General features: G+C 43.2%; 1 protein-coding gene across 9 annotated transcripts in view; it reads right to left on the bottom strand.

The window, feature by feature from the left end:
- Nucleotides 1-450: 450 nt before the first annotated feature.
- ttn.2 (titin, tandem duplicate 2) overlaps nt 451-19,071 on the bottom strand; it is a 167,591-nt gene continuing 148,970 nt past the window's right edge. For all 9 annotated transcript variants that reach the window (XM_080839079.1, XM_080839080.1, XM_080839082.1 and 6 more), the window contains 22 exons: nt 16,940-19,006; nt 16,548-16,850; nt 16,150-16,461; nt 15,746-16,036; nt 15,352-15,651; nt 14,958-15,263; nt 14,519-14,821; nt 14,152-14,433; nt 13,435-14,028; nt 13,022-13,312; nt 12,613-12,912; nt 12,221-12,523; nt 11,810-12,112; nt 11,095-11,679; nt 10,686-10,991; nt 10,288-10,587; nt 9,624-10,199; nt 9,179-9,484; nt 8,451-9,044; nt 2,395-8,274; nt 1,910-2,197; nt 451-1,794 (listed from right to left, as the gene is read on the bottom strand). In XM_080839079.1, coding sequence (XP_080695205.1) covers nt 1,496-1,794; nt 1,910-2,197; nt 2,395-8,274; nt 8,451-9,044; nt 9,179-9,484; nt 9,624-10,199; nt 10,288-10,587; nt 10,686-10,991; nt 11,095-11,679; nt 11,810-12,112; nt 12,221-12,523; nt 12,613-12,912; nt 13,022-13,312; nt 13,435-14,028; nt 14,152-14,433; nt 14,519-14,821; nt 14,958-15,263; nt 15,352-15,651; nt 15,746-16,036; nt 16,150-16,461; nt 16,548-16,850; nt 16,940-19,006 — 15,089 coding nt within the window. In that variant the 3' untranslated portion in view covers nt 451-1,495. The remainder of the gene's footprint in view (nt 1,795-1,909; nt 2,198-2,394; nt 8,275-8,450; nt 9,045-9,178; nt 9,485-9,623; nt 10,200-10,287; nt 10,588-10,685; nt 10,992-11,094; nt 11,680-11,809; nt 12,113-12,220; nt 12,524-12,612; nt 12,913-13,021; nt 13,313-13,434; nt 14,029-14,151; nt 14,434-14,518; nt 14,822-14,957; nt 15,264-15,351; nt 15,652-15,745; nt 16,037-16,149; nt 16,462-16,547; nt 16,851-16,939; nt 19,007-19,071) is intronic.

The following is a 19,071-nucleotide window of genomic DNA, read 5'->3' as shown; positions in this document are numbered from 1 at the left end:
TCTACATTCTTATAACCATCTGCCTTGTGGGCATGAATTATTTGAAGTACTTGGAAGCTGCTTAGAGGAGCCCATGGCTGCTTATTGTTAGGACAATGTTTGAGGAATCAGGGTAGTCACTTGGCCTTTCCTAAAAAAAATATTGTGAACCAGGCATAGCCATGACAAGCTAATTAAGGTCTGAGATGAGACCTGAGTAAGGTTATAAGAGCTCAAGTCTATTGGGGAGCCTACAAGTTTTCCATGGTGCTCCTATTTACCTTAAAATTGTTCAAAACTAAAATAATAGACTAATCTTGCTTGAAATGTTTCATCTTTAACTTTGTGTCTTTTGGAGATCAGTTCATCTTTTGCGTGCCTCTACATTAAAATATGCAATTGCTACACAACACTGTGTATCATTTTACAGTTTGCAAACAGTAAGAAATGAAACAGTCAGACAACCAGAAATGTATGTGCTGAAATCATGCTTTATTGAATCAATAATAATAAAACTCAAGGAGGTTGCATATATAAGTAATACTACAATACTACATTCAATCAAACCAAAGTGTAGGGCATATTACTTTTGTTAAGTCTTATTTGCACAGCAGGTGTTGTTACTGTGGTACACTTTCTTGATAGTTGCCCCAACGACTGACTGGGTGAAATACTAAAGCTAACACACAAACACACATGATGCACAAAAGCAATCCTCCAAGAGAAGGCTCTGTTTCTGCAAAGAAGTACAAGATATACTTTCTTGATTTATGGCCAGGTGATGTTGTTTTTTAAAGCATATGCAGGCAGTCCTTTGCCAGAAACAGAGCACATAAAAACTTTTGCTCTAGTGCAGGCCGCTCGCACTTTGAGCATGTCATTAAAATGGTGGTATGACATAGTCAGTCTGAACACAAGGCCTAGTTGTCCTGCTTACATGAGGGTATTATGCAAACAGCACTCAAGGTCTTATGGTCAAGTAACATTTCATAAGAGTACGGTAATATCACTGCATGCGTGGGCATACAGTGATTATTATATTGTCTCTCAGATTTAGTTTCAACTTCAACAGGGAGCCTCTCTACCTGTTGAGGCAATCTTAAGACTTCAACTTTTTGTTGAGGCACATAGTTTCGTTTCTAGTTTTTCAGGGTATTCGTTTCATGCGAAACTTTCTCCTGTTAAACATTTAGTTCCTTGTGTTTCAGTTAATATTGTCATAAATAACAATTCATACATTTCCCATAACCGTTAAATTCGGCTATATACATTATGTACATGTCACAGAAAAATGGATCCAAAAATCCTAAGTCATAATTATCCAATATGGCACATTTTATAACAACTTTAGACTTTAGTCTAGTTTGGCATAAATTAATGTCAAGTTTGGTATAAAAATAGTTCATATTTACAGGAACAGTAATCCAGGTATTTATCAAGTAAAGATTTCTTTGCTCATTTAATAAATAAAAAGGCACTTAAAGAGGGAGGGGGATTAGAAATAATCGTATTGCTTTTACACTGATCGAATACTAATGGTGACAGTTGCTGTGTCAGATCCATGCTCATTGGAAAGTTTGAGGGTGTATGCTCCAGCATCACTCTCTTTGACACTGGTGATGATGAGTGTGGTGAGGTCTTCTGAGGTCTCAATGTGGAATCTGCCACTTTCCTCCTCACCAGGCAGTTTCTTTCCTGAGCGGGACCACTCAATGTGAGGGATGGGCTCTCCAGAGAAAGCACAGGTAACAGTAAGAACCTTCCCTGTTTCAATGCTGATATCCTCAGGGAGGGCTTCGATTCTAGGTGCTGAACCTGTATTGTCAAAAAGTACAAGTTATGACAATTATTCAATATTTACAATGTCGGTATCAAACAGCAAGCAACAGGGAAACCTACCGTTATTTGTAAGATAGATAAAATAGCTCACCTTGCCCACTTTGCAGCATGGATCTCATGGAGGTCCCTTCTAGATGTGAGTGACTTGACAATATACTGCTTGAACTCATTGCGTAAACTGACTCGGATGCCATTGAAGACATGCTGGATTGAGACATTGTTTCAAACTTCATTTCAGCCATGCTGGCACTGCTGAACTCTTGCACAGAGCTCTCCATGTGGACAGACTTGGATGAGAAAGAGGTACTTTCTTTCATGACCATCATTTCAGATGACTCTTGGAATCCATGGGTCATGACCTCAGACGTCTTCACAGATTCTGAAATGCAAAAAGAACAAAAGCATTTTGAGATATTTCATGGAGTTCATGTGGTTATTTTTGCATACAAGTGAAGTAATATTAAACAACAGATCTATTTAAACTTTGCAAACACCAACAGTGCTGGCCACTACCGCTACATATAAATCACAAGGTGTTACAAAAACATAGCTAACCATAGTAAATATATAACTTACGTTGAATTGCCATGTGCGTTGCAACAAAAGCTGTCACTTTTGTGTATATGCTCTGGAACACTTGGCCAGTGAAGGAGAATGATGTTTTGGACATTCCTCCTTCTGTAGTAATCTCGCAGGTGTATTCACCTTGGTCACTCTCAGAGACGTCATAGATAAACAGGCAGCAGGTTCCATCAGCTGAGGTTTGAATTTGATAGTGGCTGCCTTGTGTCAATTTCTTGCTCCCTTTGTACCACACAACTTCCTTCACCATGCTTTCAGCAACACAGTACATTTTCACTTTGTCTTCAGAGGCCTCTGCTTTAAGCTGCTGAACAAGCTTTGGTGGAGCAGACTTAACTGGTGTTGGGGATTTTACTCGTTTAGGTGAAGTGATTGGCACTGGAGACTTGATTCTTGGTGGCGAAGCAATTGGCACTGGAGACTTGATTCTTGGAGGTGAGGCAATTGGCTCTGGAGATTTTACAGGTGTAGGAGATTTCATCTTTAGGGGTGATGTGATTGGTTCTGGAGATTTGACTGGAGTGGGAGATTTCATCCTTAGGGGTGATGTGATTGGTTCTGGAGATTTGACTGGCGTTGGAGATTTCATCCTTAGGGGTGATGTGATTGGTTCTGGCGATTTGACTGGAGTTGGAGATTTCATCTTTAGGGGTGATGCGACTGGAGTTGGAGATTTCATCTTTAGGGGTGATGCGATTGGTTCTGGAGATTTGACTGGAGTTGGAGATTTCATCCTCAGGGGTGATGTGATTGGTTCTGGAGATTTGACTGGAGTTGGAGATTTCATCCTTAGGGGTGATGTGATTGGCTCTGGAGATTTGACTGGAGTTGGAGATTTCATCTTTAGGGGTGATGTGATTGGTTCTGGAGATTTGACTGGAGTTGGAGATTTCATCCTTAGGGGTGATGTGATTGGTTCTGGAGATTTGACTGGAGTTGGAGATTTCATCCTTTGTGGGGTCACCGGCTCTGGGGACTTGATTGGTGTTGGGGATTTGACCCTTGGAGGTGATGTAATGGGCTCTGGAGATTTTACCATTGGGGGGGATGCCACCCTCTCGGGCGCGGTAACTGGTTCTGGGGACTTCACACTCTCGGGTGATTTGACTTGCGGCTCTGGTGAGGCTACTTGAATTGGCTCTGGGGATTTTACCTCAGGCTCAGGGGACTTCACACTTGGAGGTGGGGCAATGACCTCCTCTTTAGGTGGTGGTTTACGGATGGTCAAGGTAAATCTTACCTCTTGTTTGCCTTCTGAATTCTCCACTATCAGTGTGTAGGTGCCCTCATCAGAAAGCTCAACAGAGGAGATTTCAAATGTAGACTTGTACTGTGTTGTAGTCACCTGGTAATGGTGAGATGATACAATAGTGGTTCCTTCATGCAGCCATGTCACACTTGGTGCTGGTTCACCATCAATATCACATGTAAATCTTGCAGTCTCCCCGAGAGAAACTGTAGTTGACTGGGGCTTTGTGAGGATTCTTGCAGATAAAGTGGCCTTAACTTTTTTGACCTCTTCAACAGTTTTTGACTTTGAATAGGCAGCAAACTTTTCTGATGAGAAAGAAGATGATGAAGACAAGTATTCAGTTGAAGCATATCTTATAGGTGATGATGCCACCCTCTCAGCTGCAGCATATTCTGATGCTGATACCTCGCGTCTTTCCGTGAACTTTGTTGAGGTTTCTTTGATCTCAAGGTGAGTTCTTGAAGAGGAAGAAGCTCTAACAGATGATGTATGGTAGTAGTCCGTTTTTGTGATGTCTGGAACAAAAGTTTTAGGTTTCTCCTCATCTTTACGGCGGGAAGTATAGGTGGAAAATTCTCCACCTGAAACATCAAGGGTGGCATAGTCGGATGCCTCTCCCTTTGAATTTGTGCAGACAACACGGTATGTTCCACTGTCCTCTGCACTGCACTCTGAGACCTTTATAGACAAAACTCCACTCATATTTGTGAACTCGTACTTGCTGCTCTCTTGAATTTCCTGTCCATTATGATACCATTTGATTTCTGCCTCTGGCTTGGACTGGACATTTAATGTGAACTTTGTGTCCTGACCACATGGCACACGATGAGAACGCATTCTAACAGTAATACGTGGAACATGGTCAAGGCTGAATGGTGTCTGAGTAACAACTGAGTATTTCCTCTCAGATTTAAGAGCTGCTTTCTTTGATTCATACCTTGACATGATGTCAAATCTGGCAGATCTTTCAAACCTGGATGATGACCTAGATGATCTGGACCTCTCTGTGGAAACAGGGCTAGGAGAGCGAGGACGTGTCCTCTCAGGGGTGGGCGATCTTCTTTCTGTAGCCATTCCCTCAACCTCCACTGGGGGACGAGCTCGAGGAGCTCTTATCAATTCCGACACTGGACGCATCAGCTCAATGTAAGTTGGTGACAGTGACCTTCTTCTTTTCATGAATTGTGCAACGGTGGTGCGCTTTTTCTTTTCCTCATGCTTCACCTCAGCCATTGCCACAGGCCCTGGTGATGCACGGCGTAGTGAAGACAGTTCAAAGCGTACTGGACTGCCACTTAGTGGGGAGGCAGAGAAGCCAAGTTCAAGCTCCTCCTCGAGCAACTGCTGCTCCTCAGTTCTCTTCGACTTCAGGTATTCATCCACAGGCTGCAGAAGTTCATCCTCAGACAGGTCTCCAAGGGACCTTCTTCTCTGTCTGAAGGATGCCACTGATTCGGGAGAAGGTGATCTCCTCGCTGGTCTTACAGTTTCAAGATCGTCTTGAGAGACCTGAGGAATACGGAACCTTGGCCTGTACTGATCTGTAATTCTTGGAAGTGGCATCACATAGAACTGCTCCCATCTGGAAAGACGGATGCGAGGTTGTCTCTTCTGTACAATTCTATCCATGCGTTCAGATATCTCAAACTGATCACGCAGCTTCTTGTACCACTTCATTTCAGACAGGGGAACAAAGAGTTTGATACCCATGTCCTCCTCAAGGACAGTTGGATCATGAACCTGACTTTCTGGAATTTCATAGGGCATACGGATTCTCCTCTTCTCCGTTAATATCTTTGGTCTCTTCTCCGGTGTAATGTCAAATTCACCCTCAACATTCTTTGTGCTGAATGCTGGTTTGTATAATTCTGAAGCTTCTTTCAAAGCTTCTTGTGCGGCAAGATTGAGTGTTGTCTCACACTCTGTTTTTGAGAAGTGCTGTGCCATCTTCAGTGTCTTTTCGATTTGGTTCTGAACATATTTCTGTTTTTCATCCTCACTCTTAAATTCTCTCCTGGTGTAGGTAAGACGGTCAACCCTAAGTGTCGCTTGGCAGCTTGTTGATCCTGCGGAGTTTGTTGCAGTGACTCTGTAAGTGCCACTGTCCTCAATAAGAGTTTCGCGAAGGTGCAGAACATGGTAGTCGGATTCTTCTTGAACAACTGCAACTTGTGGTCTGAATTCCAGAGGCTTTCCATTCTTCTCCCACTTCAGGGTTGGTGCTGGAATTCCAGACACCCTCAAGTCAAAGCGGACGCTCTCTCCTTCAACACATTCGACATTTGCCAAAAGGCGCTTGAACATGGGCCTCATTGTCTCTTCAACAACAGGATGATGTGTCACTGTAAGGCGGTTCGTGCAGCTGTCCTCACCAAACTTGTTGTGAGCCATGACAGTGTACTCAGCATCATCTTCAAGTCCAACATTGTGAATAAGCAACTGATAGAGACCCTTATCACTTGTAAAGGTGTACTTGCTGTCATCAGGTTTAATTCTGTGTCCAGCCTTCAACCAAGTGACCTGTGGCTCTGGATGGACTGTAATTGTCACTCCAAATCGTACGTCTTCACCAATGTATGCTGTACGGTTGTACAAAGGCAGTGTAAACTCAGGAGGCCTCTGAAGAAGTTTAGATTTATCAATTCCCCTCCTCAATTTCTTAACTGTGCGTCCCAGGTAGTACTCACGATGAGATCTTACACTTTCCACAAATATCTCTGCATAGGAATTCTCCTCTCTCTCCTCATTAACAACTTTGCATCTGTATAAACCATCATCTGAATCCTCAATGTCCTTCACATAGATACTGGCAAATCCATTAGCATAGCTGATTTCATACTTATGACTTGCTACAAGTTTGCGAGAGCCGTGGTACCATGTCACCTCTGTGTTTCTTTCATAGTTTGCAATGGCACACATGAATCTCACATGACCACCTTCCTCAGCAGAGCCATGCATGACAGGCCCTGGTCTCAAGCCTTGCTCAGGAGATCCAACCTTCACTCTCTCAAGTGTAAGACCCTTCTGGTTTCTGTAGGCACCACCATAGGCAACACGGGCTTCTGTGACCACAGTACTCCATTCTTTCTTCACCAATGACTGGTAGTACCTTCTGTGTCTCAACGTTTTGATTACTTTGTTGCTGAGATTTTCAATCTTCATCTTGAGCCAAGGATGTTCAAGTGCCTCAGAGGCAGTCATACGGTTCCTCCGTTGCTTAACAAGCAGTCTGTCAACAAAGTCCATACCTTCAATGCTGATGTCTCTGAATGCCTCATTGTCAAATATGTATTCAACATTTGTGATATTTTCAATCATCTTGTGCTGAGACTCAGCGCCAAATGGATTAATGCCACTGAGGAGCACGTAGGCCAGAACACCGACTGACCACATGTCTGTTGCTGTGGTAACCAAATCGTGCTTGTGGACTTCAGGTGCATAGTACTCAGCTGCAGTGAACTGGATCCTGATATTTTCTCCAGGAGTCAGAAGTCTAGCCTGGCCCATCTCAATGATCTTGATAGTTGAGCTCCTTTTTGTGGCATAGATGATGTTTTCAGGTCTAATGTCAAAGTGTCCATAGTTGTGACTATGCAAGAACTTAAGAGCCTGACACACCTGTCTCATGTAGCTTGAAATTTCCTGCTCTGTTAGTTCAAAGTTGCCTACGCCAAGACGATCAAATATGTCAACGCCAGACAAAAATTCATAGATCAAGACGTATTCCTCCAAGCTATCAAAGGTCTCGTGCAGATACAGAATGTTTTTGTGTCTGGCAAGGTTTAGTGTCTCAACCTCTCTGACCACCAGCTCACGATCGGGACCTTTGACTCTAATGAATTTGGCCATGAAAGTCTTCTTAGAACTTAATTCCACAGCGCGGCAAACAGTGCCGAAGTGTCCTGAACGAGCAAACTCCTCCGCAATGTCGTACTTTTTAGGCACAAGCTTCACCTTTGAATTTGGAGCTTCCTCTTTAGCGACTTCTCTAGCCTCATCCACCTCATCATCATAATTTCTGAGGATGGATTTTTCTTGCTTTGTTGTCACAGGCTCTGTAGGCTTGGATGGTTCACTCACACCAAATCTGTTTTCAGCAATGACACGGAACTGGTACTTGGTCTTGCCAAAGAGATTGATTATAGTTAATGTCGGTTCAGTTGTCGTAGCAGCACGGATCCACCTGTCACCTGTCGTGGGACACTTCTCCACAATGTAATTAATTATTGGGGTGCCACCGTCATCTTCTGGAGGACTCCATGTGAAAGTGATGGAATCTCTTGATACATCACTGATAATCACGTCTTTGGGTGGACTGGGTACATCAGCAACATCCAGTTCAACTGTTTGTTTGTCAACACCAAATCTGTTCTTTGCTGTAATTATGTAGTAACCAGAACTCTTCCTTTGAACTCCCTTAGGGAATACAAGAGAAGTGAAGGATCTAGTCACAATCACTTGATGATATGCAGTGTTGTCAATTATATCTTTTCCTTTCTGCCATGTGATTGCAGGCTCAGGTTTGCCGCTGATTGGAATCTTGATTGAGAGGACTTCACCACAAACAGCATGGACAGCTCCAAAGCCTTGGAGCTCCTTGGGCAGGTAAATCTTTGCAGGTACTAAAAGAGAATGACAAAAAAAATGACAATTTGTGAAACAATACAAGAAGTAAAAATGTAATGTCACACATTTGAGCATTTTGGACAGGAAACTGTTTGAAAATGAATTATGACATGCACAAAGAAATTCCACAATTTTGAAACTAATTATTATATTATTTTCTCAGCCATCTTACTTTCAACGTCCAAATTCACAGTTGTTGAAATTGACCCCATTCGGTTTGTTGCTCTGATCTGGTAAGTGGCAGCATCACCCTCATCCGCGTCAGAGACAACAAGTTGGTAGTATCCTCCTTTGAATTCGTGCCCCTTGATCTTTTTGCCATCTGGGAGAATTTCTTTGCCACTCTTGTACCATTTAATGACTGGTTTGGGATGTCCAACAATCTTTGTAACAAAGGTTGCATGTGCTTTATATTTGACGGTCATATCTCTCAGTTCTTCCCTGAAGACTGGAGCACGAGGCTTCTGTTCTGATTTTGGAATGATGGGCTCTGACAACTCACTCCAGTCACTCTCACCTCCAATGTTTTCACATTTGACACGGAATTCATATTCAAAGCCTTCAATGAGTCCTATAACCTCATAATGGGTCTCATAGATTTCTTTAGTTGTAACAGCAATCCATTTATTCTGTTTCTTCTCCCTCTTTTCAAGGAAGTAATTCTTGACCTTGGCACCACCATCGCTGGTTGGACCCTTCCAAGTCACAATACAAGAGTCCTTTGTGAGGTCTGAAACAACAGGTGTTTGAGGAATTCCAGGTTTTTCTGTAAAATACAAGCAAAACATAATTACTTATGAGCGACTACTATGCATGGTGAAACGATGGAATAACATTTGAAACAGTAAAGCCGATATCAATCTGGTAAATGATAATAAATAAATAAATAAATGTACAAACCATATGGACTCTTGAGCATGAGGACTGCTGGAATCTCAAGCGACTCACTGATGCCATACTGGTTCTGTGCAGAAACACGGAAGTAATATCCAGAACTCTCATTTAGATTTGGAACACGGCATGATGATCCTGAAATTGAGGATGACACAAGATTCCACTTCTCGCCCTCTTTGGCTTCACGTTTCTCCACAATGTAGTTGGTAATCGCTGCACCACCATCATCCTTTGGTGGTTTCCAGCTGATAATCACATAGTTTTTACGCAGGGATTCAACCACAATTGGTCCTTCAGGGATGGCTGGTTTATCTGAAATGAGACCAAATCCATTGATGACTGCCACTTTATGTAACTATTGACATAATTCTTTTTTATTTATTGATGTTTTATTGATGGTAAATGCATTTCAGTTTTCCTTAAGCTTAGGCTATACCATGAAAGGACTCACCTTGGATTTCAACACGGAGAGTTGTGTCAACTGTGCCATATTTGTTGCTAAGCTGCACCTTGTATCTTCCAGCATTTTCCTTTCGCTGGACATTTCTGACCACAAGGTGAGTGTAACTCTCTGTGTTCTCAATGATGACAGTCTCGGAAGCATTCAGAGGCTTTTTGCCATAGAACCACATGATTTGTGGGATTGGTCGTCCAATGTATACGACATGAAGGCGAAGGGTTGTTCCAGATCCAGCATAGTACTTTTCTTTCAAAGGGAAACCAGAATGGAATGCAGGCGCTGCCTGCAAACGGAGCTTGCCACTGGTCTCAATTTCACCAGCCTCATTTATGGCTCTGCAGGTGTAGCTGCCTTCATCTTCTTGCTCATCTGTGACCACTGTGATGGAGTGGTTACGGCCATCAGAGCTCATCTTGTATTTGCGGCTCTGGATCAGTTCCTTTCCAAATCTGTACCATTTGATTTCAGGAAGAGGTCTGCCAATAATCTGGCACGTCAACGTGCCTGGTTCTCCAAGATTAGTCGTAACATCTTTTATATCCTCCTTGAGGGCTGGAGTCTCTCCAACTGTAACAGAATAAATGTCATATCGATTAAACAAAAAGGCAAATACAAACAATAATAAGATTCAGCCTGAGATACTACAGTAATTTACCGCTCAATTTGGTCTTTATTCCCATGGCAGTTCTTCGTGGTCTGCTAGAGCCAGTTTCATTGACAGCGATCACTCTGAACTCGTATTCAGTTGCCTCCTCAAGACCACCCATAGTAAACTGACGGTCTTTGGAGCGTTCCTTTGCACATTTCTTCCAGGCACTTTCACCTGCCTGTCTGAATTCAACCAAGTATCCCAGGATCTCTTTGTTACCATCAGATTCTGGACGGAGCCAGTGAATGGTAATACTGTCTTTTGTAATTGAGACAATGTCGATTTCCCCTGGCTGGCTTGGTTTGTCTGTGGGATGCAATACATAAAAGCAAGTTAGCATCAGACAGTAAAATATATTATGATTTGTGTATAATTGTGTTTAATGCAATGTTTTCTGTTCTTACCGAATGGATCTTTGCACACTACTGATTCAGAAACAGGTCCAGGTTCACTCTGACCAATATCACTTTGGGCAACCACACGGAACACATACTCTGCATCAGGGATAAGTCCGGTGAGGGTGTACATTGTTGTAGTGATGTGAGTCTTGTTGTGACGCACCCACTTCACTGTAGACACCTCCCTTCTCTCAACATAGTATCCTGTGACACGAGATCCACCATCGTCCTTGGGCTTTGCCCAAGAGATACAAATAGTAGTCTTTGTGACATCCATGATCTCTGGAGGATTGAGGGGAGGCTCTGGTGGACCTTTTGTGTAGAAAGAGGAAGTACAATGGTCAGTAAAACACTCACTCACGTAAGTTTTGTGATGAAAATACTGGATACAATTTGTGATGACAGAAGTACTTACTGAGGGGTGTTTTGGGTGTGACAGTCTCATCTGATTTCAGGGATCTGCTGACACCAAACTGATTTTCAGCATACACTCTAAAGTGATACTCAACATTTTCCTTGAGTCCTTTAACCACAAGGGATGTGTCGATCACCCTTGAGTCCACCGTACACCACGCTGCTTTTGGAACTTCACGTCTCTCCACAATGTAGCCGAGAATATCGGAGCCACCATCATTGGAAGGAGGTCTCCAGCTCACTCTCACAGAACGTGCCTGGATATCATCGAATTCAAGAGGACCTTCAGGTGTGTCTGGACGTCCGATGACTTTAACATTGATGTAAACGGTCTTTTTGCCACATTTGTTTTCCAGCACAAGGTCATAAGTGCCGGTGTCATCTCTGTGGGCATCCTTAATAACAAGCTCGGTGCGCTCTTCACCAGTAGCAATCATTGCCCTGTAAGAAATATCACGGCCTTCTTTTGTCCACTTGCAAGTTGGGAGAGGTTTGCCTTTAATTGGTACAGAAAGACTGACGACTCCACCCTGCCTGACAATGTATCCCTCTTGGTACTTCTTGTCAAGATCATAATCAGGATATTCTGAAAAGTGACAAATACACAACATCAACACTCCATATACTACAAAACATTAACAGCATAATGGCATTCAACACATATTTTATAAACAAAATGCTTTTCCTTAGTTTACTGAAATTATTGTCATTCTTACCAAGCATTTCTGTGACCTTGACAATTCCTGGAACCTCAACAGGTTCTCCAGCTCCGCCAGCATTGCATGCCATCACACGGAATTTGTATTCAGCACCTTGTGGCATATGCGTCAGAGTATACTCGCAGATCTTTGTTGGTGTGGTGTTGCACTTTGTCCATTCAACCTGGTCAACCTTCTGCATCTCAACCAGATATCCAGACACCAGAGAACCTCCCTCTTCCTCAGGAGTTTGCCAAGCAAGGGAAACAGATGTTCTGGTGGTATCTGTAACCTTTGGACTTCTTGGTGGTCCAGGTGGTTCTGAGAGAAAATAATATAGGGTTCCATGCATGAGTAATTGTATGAGCCAAGAATGGTTTATACATTATTTTTTGTGCATGAACATTTGCAACATTTCATAGTACTTACCGATAGGATCCATTGCAATAATAGGTTTAGTGCATATACTGGGTTTGCCATTGCCTCTGGAGTTGATGGCAAATACTCTGTACTCATACTCAAGGCCTTCCGTCAGACCAGTAGATCTGAATCTGGTCATTGTTATAGGGTTCTTATTGATGCACATCCATCTGTCGGAGCTGGCTTCCTTGCGTTCGATGAGGTAGCCAGCAATTGTGGAACCTCCATTATCTTCTGGTGGTTGCCAGGTCAAAGTCATACCTTCATGAGTCACATCCAATATGTCTGGTGTGCTTGGTGGTCCAGGCAAGGCTAAACAAAAGGGAAAAAGACTTAATTATAGAATATAGCCCACATGATGTTTATTAATGTTACATTTAGAAAATTGGTGAAGTCCTTACTCTTGGCACTCTTGCACTCAATAACGTCTGATTGCAAGAAACCTCCCAAGCCGAATCGGTTGGATGCAGCAACACGGAACACGTACTCTTTTTCCTCAGTTAATCTGGTAAATTTATACGTGGTTCTTGTGACTGATTCGGATACCGTTGACCATCCCGGGGTGTGAGCCTCACGCTGTTCAACGATATAACAACTGATATTGGCACCTCCATCTTTCTCTGGTGGTTCCCAGCTGACAGTTACTGATACACCATCAGTCTCATCCATTCTGAGAGGACCAATGGGTATTCCAGGCTTGTCTGTTGTGGAGATAACAATCATTTATTTATTAAGTGGACTTTAGCCGACACATTTAAAGCACATCCTTCCTTTTAGACAGAGCAGTGGTGGGTTATTGTTATAACTTACCAAGAATAATGACTTTGATGGTCTCTGTTGCCATTCCTAAGTCATTCTTCACCTTGAGTGTGTATAATCCAGTGTCGTGAATTGTTGTTTCACGCACATTGAGTTTGGTGTATGTGGCGGTTGTTTCCATCTTGATACGTTCCAGTTTAGCCTTCATCTCGACACCCATGAAGAACCATGAACAAACTGGAGCAGGTTTTCCTTTGATAGGAATGGTAAGCACAATTGGTTTGCCAGCATGCACATTGACAATCTTTGAGGGAATGCCAGAGAGATCAATCTTGGGCACATCTGGGAAAAAATAGAAAAAAAGCAGGGATTAAAAGTTATTCAGAGGTATTAAACGTTTTTGACACTTTTCCAAATCGGCGTAATTGCTTAGTATTAGTACTCTATCACAAACCATAACCTACCTTTCGGTTCCTCAACTGTAACAGGTGCTGTGAGTTCTCTTGGCTCACTGGTACCCCTGCTGTTCATGGCTCTCACTCTGAAGATATACTGGTCTTTTTCAGTCAGAGAGTCAATAGTGGTGTACAGAATTGAAGATTTTACAGTAGCACATGTCACCCAGCGGTCAGTTCCCAGTTTGCAGGCTTCAATGACAAAACCAGTGATTCTACTGCCTCCATCATCGAATGGCCTCTCCCAACGAAGGGCGACAGATGTCTTGTAAATGTCAACAACTTGAAGATCAACTGGAATTGATGGAACTTCGCAGAGCAAAACTGATTCACTGATTTCGCGAGGTTCTCCAATACCATAAATATTCTCTGGCAGCACCCTGAAGAAATAATGTGTTCCTTCATCAAGACCTGTGATTCTGAACAATGTCTTCCTGCACTCGGTTGTAACAGTTTTGTATGATTTCATGGAAGCTTCACGTTTCTCAATGATGTAATTGCTGATATGTGCACCACCATCAATACTTGGCACATCCCATGTGATTACCACAGATTCTTTAGTGTAGTCCTTGACTTTGACGGCGCCAGGAGGTCCAGGCGTATCTGAAAACATGAATCATAATATTTGCTACATTATACAACAATATATAACAACTATTACATTATATTATTATATATTATTCATTTGTTTATGAATAAGCAATTATGTGATTTGACATTTCTTACCATAAACTTTGACAATAATGGTAGATGTCTTCTTGCCAGATGGATTCTCAGCCTCAACAATGTATTTTCCAGCATCATAACGATGCACTTTTTCAACAGTTAGGCTTGTGAAATGGTCAGTTGTCTCAATATATCCACGACTAGTCAGTTCCACACCAGGTTTTCTCCAGGTGACCACTGGTGCTGGTCTTCCAAGTATTTTTACAAACAGGCGCAGAGTACTTCCTGCTCTCAGGCAGACAGTCTTCTTGAGGTCATCAGGAAGCTCAAAGTCGGGCATTTCTGAAAAGACATAATTATAAATATAAATATAAAAAGACACTTTGGGTAAGGGGGTGTGAGTGGGGGGACTGCCACACAAACTTACCAACTCTCTCTGAGGGTGACGTTTGCACACTGCCTTCACTGAATTCTCCAACACCCATTGCATTTAAAGCTGCCACTCTGAATGAGTAATTCTTGTTACTTGCTAGGCCAGCTGCAATGAATGTAGTTGCGCTCAGGGTCTTTAGTGAAGCCCTGTACCATTGTTCTGTTCCTTCCTCAAGGATCTCAACAATGTAACCAATGACATCAGAGCCACCGTCATACATGGGCCTTTTCCATTTCATGCTGATACTGTGCTTGGTAGTATCAGTGATGCGTGGAACGGATGGAGGAGCAGGAGTATCTGCAATTCACAGACAAAAAAACAGTAAGATACTCAACGAGGATACTCAACAAAAACAAAAGGCCTAAAATGAACCAAAGCACATTATGTAATAGCAAATTAAGAAAGCATACAGTATTCCTCAACAGCAACTTACATGTTGGGTCCTTGCAGAGTACATATGGAGATGTGTCACTAGCCAGACCGGGTCCAGCAGCGTTCTCAGCAGTTACACGGAATTGGTATTCACTGCCTTCCAGCAGACCACTAATCTTGAGTCTTGTGTCATAGATGGTGAATGTTCTGTTTACTCTTGTCCATCTGACACTGCTCTTCTCTCTCTTTTCCACAATGTAATTCTTGATCTCACTACCACCATCACTCTCTGGCTTCATCCATTCAAAGATGACATGCTCCTTTCCAACGGCAGTAATCTCTGGTGATCCAGGTGGTGATGGAATTGCTGGTAAAGCAATAAAAAAGACATTTAGAAAGATATACATGGTTGCTGTGTGTAAATATATTATTCAGTAAGGTGACAGTTTACTTACTGTAAGCGTTTCTTGCAATGACAGGCTCAGACTCGAGTGGCACACCAGGTCCATACTTGTTGACACCTCTGACTCTGAAGATGTACTCATTATTCTTGATGAGTTTACTGCTGACACATGCCAGAGTCTTACACTCTGTCTCCATTATCACCCAGTTGAGTCTGCTAGTTTCACGCCTCTCAACAATGTAGTGGGTCACTGAGTCACCACCATCCTCCAGAGGTATCTTCCAAGCAACGGAACATTTCTCTTCAGTCACCCTGCTGATTGCGACAGAGCCTTCAGGTGGTCCAGGAGTATCTGAAATTTGGATAATGGGGTATTAGATATGCATTAGGTATACATTCATACAGAATGTTGTGATTTCATAATTGGTCTCTTTTAAGTTTCTTACCAAGTACTTTGACATGAACTGCACTTGTCTTGATACCACTGGCATTCTTCACTGTAAGCACATATTTTCCTGTGTCGTTTCTGTCACAGCTCTTGATGATGGCCATGGCTCTGGTGGTGGTGTATGTCAAAGAATATTTTTCACCCAGCTCCAGTTCCTTTTCGCCCTTAGCCCAGAATACCTTGGGTTCAGGTTTGCCACCAACAGCTGCATCAAGTACAAGATCAGATCCGGCCCGAACTGTGACATGCTCTCCGATGAGTTTGCTGTCAAGCTCAGCCTTGGGTGGTGCTGAAAATTAAGAAAGTGATTTCACATTAACCTTCACATAATCACATCATATTGAGAGTTACTGCACATTATGTATGGCAAAAAATATCCAGTGACCAGAGGCAGATCCTTACTGTATTCATCCTTGCATGTGACCGGTCCTGTTGTTTCAGATGGCATACTATGGACACCAGCACCATTTCTGGCAAGCACACGGAACTCATACACCTCTCCCTCACTGAGTGATGAGATGGTAAAGCAGTTTTCTGTGATAGTGGTGTAGTTGCACTTCAACCAGCGTTCATCGCTGTATTCATCTTCAGAGAATATCTTGCGCTCAACAACATATCCCACAATTTTGCTACCACCGTCATTAAATGGAGTGGACCACTGGATGGAAACTGAGGCTCTTGTGACATCATAAACCTCTGGTTTACCAGGAGGATCTGGAAGGGTAAGAGATGTGGATTTAGGGTAATGGCATGGTTTTCAATTAAAGTGTTCAATTTTCAGTTTGTACATATTGACTCACCAACTGGATTCAAAGCCAGCACTGGTCTGGATGCCTCACTGGCTTTGCTGAGACCAGCAATGTTCATTGCATACACTCTGAACTGGTACTCAAGGCCTTCAATGAGAGTGGAGATCTTGTATTGGCACTCAAGGCAAGGAAGCTTGTTCTCCCTCACCCACAAGATGGTGTTTCTCTCTTTCTTCTCAATCCAGTATCCAGTGATTGCACTTCCACCGTCATTGTAGGCCAGATCCCACTTAATGCAAATGGCAGCGGCAGACACTGACACCACATCTGGTCTACCAGGTGGACTTGGTGGAACTGTAAATGAAATACAAGTTTGTAACTGATTGTTTGAAGGACTAGCGTAAATAGAAAGGTTACCTATATGTTCAATGCATTGTACTTACCAAATGGATGCTCAGCAATCATGGGTGTAGACTCAACAGACTTGCTTACACCAAATTTGTTCTCAGCACAGACACGGAAGGTGTACTCCATGTACTTAGTCAGGTGAGAGATTTTGATTGTGGTGCGCTTAACACTGGAGTTCACCACCTGCCAAGAGGTATTGCCAGACTCACGTTTCTCAACAATGTAATTTGTGATGTCGGTTCCACCATCATCGGTAGGTTCTGACCATGTCAACACACAAGACTCAGATGTGACAGCTGAAATTTCAATAGGTCCTGTAACTGGGGTTGGTCTGCCAGTTACAATGACATTGACGGTGAAGCTCTTGGTTCCAGCAGCATTGTCCAGGATGAGATAATATTTGCCACTGTCTCCTCTCCTGCTGTCTCTTACCACCAGGGTGGTCCTCTCCTGGGAAGTTCTGATTGACACTCTGTCTGTTTCTTTGAGCTTCATCTCTTCAAGTTTCCATGTTACTTTAGGCGATGGTCTACCACTAATTGGAATATCAATAGTGAATGCATCTCCAGCCTTGCAAGCGATGAGCTGTTTGGTGATGCCACTGAGATCTGCAGTGGGCTCGATACGAGGCTCTTTAACAACAACAGAGGATAGAGCATCTTTTGGGTAACTGATGCCGGAATCATTCTGGGCTTTGACACGGAACTGATATTCAGTGTTCTCTATCAAGCCTTCAACCACCATTTTCAGAGATTTAGTTTGACCAGCAACCAGCCAGTTGGCTGTGCCCTTGACTCTTGTCTCAACGATGTAGCCTGTGATGCGGCTTCCACCATCATGCTCAGGTTTCAGCCAGGCCAAGTAGGCAGTTGTGCTGGTGGTGTCAATGACATCAAGCCTCTTGGGTGGAGCAGGCTCTTCAGTGGCAATAATTGGTTCTGTCATTTCATAAGGTTCACCGTCACCGTACTGGTTATGGGCAACAATTCTGAAAACGTATGGCACACCCACTCCAAGGTTGGTCACTTTAAGGATCTGGCGAGTGCACTTGAGGCTGCATTCCTGCCAGCTCAGGCGACTAGCTTCACGCTTATCTACAACGTAATGAGTGATACGAGAGCCTCCATCATTGCTTGGAGCGTCCCACATGAGAGTGAGGGCTCCTCTTGACACATCCTTAAATGAGACAGGTCCAGCTGGTCCAGGACTGTCCAATATCTTGACAGTAAATGTAACAGTTTTACGGCCACTGTTGTTCTCCAAAGACAGTGTGTATTTTCCGGCATCATACCTAGTGCAGTTCTCCATGGTCAGAGTGCTGAAAGAGTCAGTTGTATTGATGTCAGCCATCAAACCAATTTCACCATCAACCTTTGTCCAGGTAGCAAGTGGTGCAGGTTTTCCACGGAAGGCAACATGAAGTGAAACTGTGCCTCCGTTTCTCACAATGTGTGTCTGCTTAAAGTCTGCACCGATGTCCATCTCTGGTGATGTGAGTCTGTCAACAGCTCTTACAGGATTGGGTATCTCACCAGGTTCTCCCTTTCCTGCTCCGTTCAGAGCAGACACACGGAATTTGTACTCCTCGCCTGGTTCCAAGTCCTTTGCTGTGTATTTAGTGTTGATACAAGTTTCATTATTCACCCTGTGCCACTCCCCAAGACTTGCCTTGCACATCTCTATGACATAACCAATGACGTCCAATCCACCATCAAAGACTGGCTTCATCCATTCCAAAGTGACAGATGACTTTGTGGAGTCTGCCACCTTGACCACAGATGGTGCGCTTGGTGAACTTGTTGGTTCTCTGCACTTGAATAGTCTTGAGGTGCTGCTTGGTAGTCCAACGCCAGCAGTATTTTCAGCCATCACACGGAATTCATATTCATTTCCTTCCGTCAGGTTGATGACTCTGTGCCTGAGCTCTGTAATTGATCTCTTGGCTGACACCTTAACCCACTGCAAGCTCTTCTTTTCACGTCTCTCGAGAACATAGTGCTTGATCTCATTTCCTCCATCTGATCGGGGTCTGGTCCAGACCAGTGTGATGCTGCTTCCTGTGACATGCGTACAGTCAGGTGTTCCAGGTGCTTCAGGAACAGCTACAATGAAAAGAGTAATACATACAGATGTTAAAAACCAAAAGTTTAGATAATTTATATTTGCC

Source organism: Sprattus sprattus, assembly GCF_963457725.1.
Source record: "Sprattus sprattus genome assembly, chromosome: 5".
Taxonomy (NCBI): domain Eukaryota; kingdom Metazoa; phylum Chordata; class Actinopteri; order Clupeiformes; family Clupeidae; genus Sprattus; species Sprattus sprattus.
This window is presented reverse-complemented; position numbering and strand designations above follow the sequence as displayed.